The sequence below is a fragment of the Protobothrops mucrosquamatus genome, unplaced genomic scaffold (genome assembly GCF_001527695.2).
Source record: "Protobothrops mucrosquamatus isolate PMUCROS unplaced genomic scaffold, P.Mucros_1.0 scaffold10232, whole genome shotgun sequence".
Taxonomy (NCBI): domain Eukaryota; kingdom Metazoa; phylum Chordata; class Lepidosauria; order Squamata; family Viperidae; genus Protobothrops; species Protobothrops mucrosquamatus.
In genome coordinates this window covers 2,975-8,862 of record NW_015396019.1, presented here as the reverse complement: position 1 = coordinate 8,862, position 5,888 = coordinate 2,975, and the positions used below count along the sequence as shown (strand labels likewise).

The 5,888-nt window shown below is 56.6% G+C and overlaps 1 protein-coding gene across 1 annotated transcript; it reads left to right on the top strand.

Annotated features, from left to right (window-relative positions):
* Nucleotides 1-2,956: 2,956 nt before the first annotated feature.
* LOC107301148 (GTPase IMAP family member 4-like) lies at nt 2,957-4,198 on the top strand (the record flags this gene model as incomplete). Its single annotated transcript, XM_015830409.2, has 3 exons — nt 2,957-2,974; nt 3,333-3,417; nt 3,573-4,198. Coding segments are annotated over exons 1-3 (729 nt in total), but the record flags the coding sequence as incomplete, so codon positions are not given.
* Between the last annotated feature and the right edge of the window lie 1,690 nt (nt 4,199-5,888).

Sequence of the window (5,888 nt, the reverse complement as noted above, 5' to 3'; positions counted from 1 at the left end):
AAGAAGGAAGAAAGGAAGGGAGGGAGGGAAGGGAAGGGAGGAAGGAAGGAAAGAGAGAAGAAGACAGAGAGGAAGGAAGGAAGAAGGGAGGGAGGAAGGAAGGAAAGATGAAAGGAAGGAGGAGGGAGGGAGGAAGAAGGAAAGGAAGGTGGAAGGAAGGCACGGAGGAGAGAAAAGACAGACAGTGGAAGGAAGGAAGGAAGAGAGGAAGAGGAGGGAGGGAGGAAGGAAAAGAGAGGGAAGGTTGACCCGGAATTAGGAGACAGCGGTAGGAAGCGTCACTTGGGAATTGGTGTCTTTGGGCACGAGCAGAGTCGCGGATGCAGGTCTCCGGAAAGGACGACAAAAGAGACACGTGATCTTGAAGGAAACACCCAACATTTTGACCTCCTTCCCCGTCCTCCCTTCTTACCTCCAGCGCGCCGGACTGACGGGGGAGGGAGAGGGTGAAATCTCGAGCTGACGCGTGTCAGCTTTGCCGGGCGGAACTGCTTGTGTCGTCGGAAAGGATAAACACCAAAAGTCCTCGCACCGCCCTTCCAACTCTGGCTCGACGAGAGGACCTCCAGGGTCCCTGCCAGCTCTGTCCTTCTGCGATTCCGTCAGAGTCTCCTGCTCGAAGCAGGGGGTTGGGCTAGATGACCTCCGAAGTCCCTTCCAACTGTCCTTCTGTAATTCTGTGAGGGTCTCCTGCGCGAGCAGGGGGTTGGGCTAGATGACCTCCGAGATCCCTTCCAACTCTTGTGATTCTGTGATTCTGTCAGGGTCTCCTGCTCGAGCAGGGGGCTGGACTAGATGACCTCCCACGTCCCTTTCTATTCTTTATTCTATGATTCCGTCAGGGTCTCCTGCTCAAGCATGGGGTTGGACTAGATGACCTCCAGGGTCCCTTCCAACTCTTGTGATTCTGTGATTCTGTCAGGGTCTCCTGCTCGAGCAGGGGGCTGGACTAGATGACCTCCCACGTCCCTTTCTATTCTTTATTCTATGATTCCGTCAGGGTCTCCTGCTCGAGCATGGGGTTGGGCTAGATGACCTCCGGGGTCCCTTTCTATTCTTTATTCTATGATTCTCTAAGGGTCTCGAGCAGGGGGCTGGACTAGATGACCTCCAGGGTCCCTTCCAGCTCTGTCCTTCTGTGATTCCGTCAGGGTCGCCTACTCAAGCATGGGGTTGGACTAGATGACCTCCAAGGTCCCTTTCTATTCTTTATTCTATGATTCTCTAAGGGTCTCCTGCTGGAGCAGGGGGTTGGGCTAGATGACCTCCCATGTCCCTTTCTATTCTTTATTCTATGATTCTCTAAGGGTCTCGAGCAGGGGGCTGGACTAGATGACCTCCAGGGTCCCTTCCGGCTCTGTCCTTCTGTGATTCCGTCAGGGTCTCCTGGTCGAAGCATGGGGTTGGACTAGATGACCTCCAAGGTCCCTTCCAACTCTTGTGATTCGGTCAGGGTCTCCTACTCCAGCAGGGGGCTGGACTAGATGACCTCCAGGGTCCCTTCCGGCTCTTTTCTGACGGAAGACCAAGACCTGGTTCTGTCAGTGGCCTCCCGGAAGGGCTTAGAGAGAGAGAGAGAGAGAGAGACACACACACACACACACACACACACACACACACACACACACACACCCGTTTCAGCAAGAAGAAATTCACTCTTCGCAGCCAGTCGGGGGGGTGTCGGTGGAAGAGACTCCGCCCCCTCCCCTCCCTGCCCCGCCCACCTCTGCCTAGAGAAGGGCCATCCCCCTGGCAGAAGCGAAAGCAGCCCGCAGCCCGTCGGGGGAAGCAGCGACCCCCCCTCCCCACCCAGCTGGAGACTCGCTCAGGTGGGTGTCCGACAGGTCGAGCCGGGTACAAAGCGGGGAGGGGGGGGAGCGAGGGGGGAGGGAGAGAGGGAGGGGGGGCCGTCGACTTCGGAAGACGAGCTTGGCACTTCGAAGCACCGCGTGGGAAGGGACCTCAGAGGCCATCTAGTCCAGCCCCCTGCTGATCTATCGAGCAGGAGGCCCCTGACAGAATCACAGAGTGGGGAAGAGACCCCGGGGGGGCATCTAGTCCAGCCCCCTGCTCGAGCCGGAGACCCCGACAGAATCGCAGAGTGGGGAAGGGACCCTTGAGGCCATCTAGTCCAGCCCCCTGCTCGAGCAGGAGACCCTGACAGAATCACAGAGTGGGGAAGGGACCTCGGGGGGGCATCTAGTCCAGCCCCCTGCTCGAGCGGGAGCCCCTGACAGAATCGCAGAGTGGGGAAGGGACCCTTGAGGCCATCTAGTCCAGCCCCCTGCTCGAGCAGGAGACCCCCTACCCTTGCTGACTCTCTCCCTCCCCCCCCCCGCCACCCCTCCTGTTCAGCTGCTCTTTCCCGCGGCCGCTTCTCTCTTCCCGGAGAGACCCGGTGCGGCAGTGGCTGATGGGCCAACGGCCGGGAGAGAGGGACGAGGGGGAAAGAGACGGCTGGTGGGGAGGGGGAGGGAGAGGCGGAGGGGGCGACGCTCCAATGAAAACCATTCGTTCAAAAGTCATTCTATGATTCTGGAAGGGTCTCCGGCTTGAGCAGGGGGCTGGACTAGATGACCTCCGAGGTCCCTTCTATAGCTGTCATTCTATGATTCTCCGAGGGTCTCCTGCTTGAGCCTGGAGTTGGACTACATGACCTCCGAGGTCCCTTCTATGACATTCTATGATTCTGGAAGAGTCTCCTGCTTGAGCAGGGGGTTGGACTAGATGACCTCCGAGGTCCCTTCTATTACTCTATGATTCTGAAAGGGTCTCCTGCTTGAGCAGGGGGCTGGACTAGATGACCTCCGAGGCCCCCTCCAACTCTGTCATTCTATGATTCTCTAAGGGACTCCTCCTTGAGCAGGGGGTTGGACTAGATGACCTCCGAGGTCCCCACCGCCTTTGGGGATCAACCTCCATCTTTCCCGGGGAAGGGGAGGAGTGGGGAGGGATCATGGTGACTCCGCCTCAGGTCTGTGGGGTGTGTGTGTGGAGGGATCCCTTTTAATCCCCCTCTCTCCAATCCCTGCCTGTGTCTTGTGGAGAGAGGGGGGGCTGCTGTAAGGGTCTCCGGCTTGAGTAGGGGGCTGGACTAGATGACCTCCGAGGTCCCTTCTATAGCTGTCATTCTAGAATTCTCTGAGAGTCTCCTGCTTGAGCAGGGGCTTGGACTAGATGACCTCCGAGGTCCCTTCTATTACTCCTGTCACTCTACGATTCTGGAAAGGTCTCCGGCTTGAGCAGGGGGCTGGACTACATGATCTCCGAGGTCATCTCCGAGCCGGGCAAGTCCCTCGTTTGGCTGAGTCTGTTTCTCTTTTTTCCTCCAGAAAGATCGGGATTTCTCCCCTGTGAATCTTCTGGAACCTTCTGGGACCTTCTGGAACCTTCTGGAAATGGCTGGAAGCAACCCAGGTAAAACGTTTTAGGCCCCCTGAGGCTGGAGGGGGTTGGGCGGGAGCGCAGTTGGGACTCGCTCTCCTGGCTGGAGGGACAGGCCGTGATGACGGGACGTAGCCGGCTGACCCGGGTCGCCTTTTGGGCCTCCTCTCCCCGTTGCGTTGCTGCAGGGCCCGAGCGGAGGATCGTCCTGGTGGGCAAGACCGGCAACGGGAAAAGCGCGACGGGAAACGCCATCCTGGGAAGCAAAGCCTTTCACGCGTCGGCGTCCCCGAAGTCCATCACTCTGAGTTGCGAAAAGAAGGAGACGGCGTGGAACGGCCGTAAGGTGGTGGTGGTCGACACGCCGGGCTTTTTCGACACCAAGGTCCCGGCGCACAAAACGGCGGAGGAAGTGAAGAAGTGCGTGAAGATGTGCGCCCCGGGCCCGCACGTCATCGTGCAGGTGATTCGTCCGGGCCGTTTCTCCCAGGAGGAGGCGGACGTGGCTGAGCTGATCAAGGAGATCTTCAACCTCAACGCCAAGAATTACATGATCCTCTTGTTCACCCGGAAAGAGGACCTGGAAGGTAAAACTCTGGAGGAATTCCTCTCCGAGGACGATTCCTCTCTTCGGGATCAAGTCTCCGAGTGCGGGTCCCGAATCCTGGCTTTCGACAACAAGGCCGAAGGAAAAGAACAAAGGACCCAGGTGGCCCAGCTGATGAGCATGATCGACCAGCTGGTGTTCATGAACCGCGAAGCGCCGTATTACACGGAAGACATGATGAAGAAGGACGAAAAGCAGTATAAGAAAAAGAAGAATTTCTCCTGGTGTTCTCTTCTCTAAAAAAAAACACACCCCAAAGTCTTTCTACTTGATCCTCTGCTCCAAGGAGGCAGCTCTCCCAAAGGCCACAACCCTGCATTTCCCCCCTTTTGTTCCGTTCTAATCCGGCTCTCGCCGGGAGACCTCCGAAGAACCCAAGTCGTGGCGGGATCACCCCGAGCCACTTCCTTCTCCCGAGAAGCCGATTTCTCCCCCCGGGATGACGGACTTTCTTCCATAACCTGCCCCCACACCCGTATCTGCTGACTCCACGGCCGAATTGTCTCCCATCCTGGACCCTTTGGAAGGACACTCTCTTTCGGGCTTCCCATCTCTCAATCCTTCGAGGTAGACCAGGCCAGGAAACCACCAGCACAAGAAATATTAGAGCTCGCCTTTATTGGTATAAATGACAGTAGCGTCTCCCCTTTACTCCCGCTGGCACCAAGAGCATCAACGCAAGCCAATCCTTGAGGTTCTTGCTCACCCGTTCCTGTTTTCCTGGAGCGAATCTGTGTTTTCCTACATGTTTTCTTTGCGGCTTCCCCATCTGTCAATCCTTCGAGGCAGACCAGGCCGAGAAACTACCGACACAAGAAATATTAGACTTTGTCTGTACCGATTATAGTAGCAGAACCTTGAAAGTGTCTCCCCGTCGCTCCCGCAGGCACCAAAGCGCATCAAGGCCGGGCAGCCTTGAGGTTCCTGCTCACCCGTTCCTGTTTTCCCGGGGTGAATTCACGTTTTTCTTATACAGGTGCCTCCTGTTTCCTGCAAGGCCGTCTCTGTACTCTTCCATACCGCCTTCCGGGGGCGAATCTGGACTCACGAGGGAAATCCTGTCTGTTCTTCTTATGAAAAGCTTTTTATTAAATCTCCTCCTCGCTTTGGAAAGAGGCCGTGTGTTTTGAAGGCGGGATTTGGGGGAGAACAGCCTGGTCGGTCACCTCTAGCCTAGCCGGGTCCACGCAGCAACCCACTCACAGAGGGGGAGGGGGCAGGGAACGAGGGGAATCTACTCGAGGGGTGGGTCAGAATGCAGGGTGCTCCGCCGATGGAGGAGGGAGGGGGGTCCCTCCTGCACGGCAAGCGAGCTTTTATTGGTCTAAATGACAGCAGCAGAATCCTGAAAGTGTCTCCCCTTTGCTCCTGCTGGCACCAAAGAGCGTCAAGGCAAGGCAGCCTTGAGCTTCTTTCTCACCCCTTCCTGTTTTCCCGGGGTAAATTCACGTTTTCCTTATACAGCTGCCACGGGGGGAGGTGGAACGAGGGGAATCTACTCGAGGGGTGGGTCAGACCGCAGGGTGCTCCCCCGAAAGCTTTCCACCCTGGAAGTGGGAGGGGGGAGTCCCTCCTGCAGGGCAAGCGAGCCTTTATTGGTCTAAATGACCGCAGCAGAATCCTGAAAGTATCTTCCCTTCGCTCCTGCTGGCACCAAAGAGCGTCAAGGCAGGGCAGCCTTGAGCTTCTTTCTCACCCATTCCCGTTTTCCCAGGGTGAATTCACGTTTTCCTTATACGGCTCCCACAGGGGGGGGGACATGGAACGAGGGGAATCTACTCCAGGGATGCAGGGATATCTATCTATCTACCTACCTCATTTATCATCTATCATTTATCTATCTATCCTCTGACTATCTATCTATCTATCTATCTATCTATCTATCTATCTATCTATC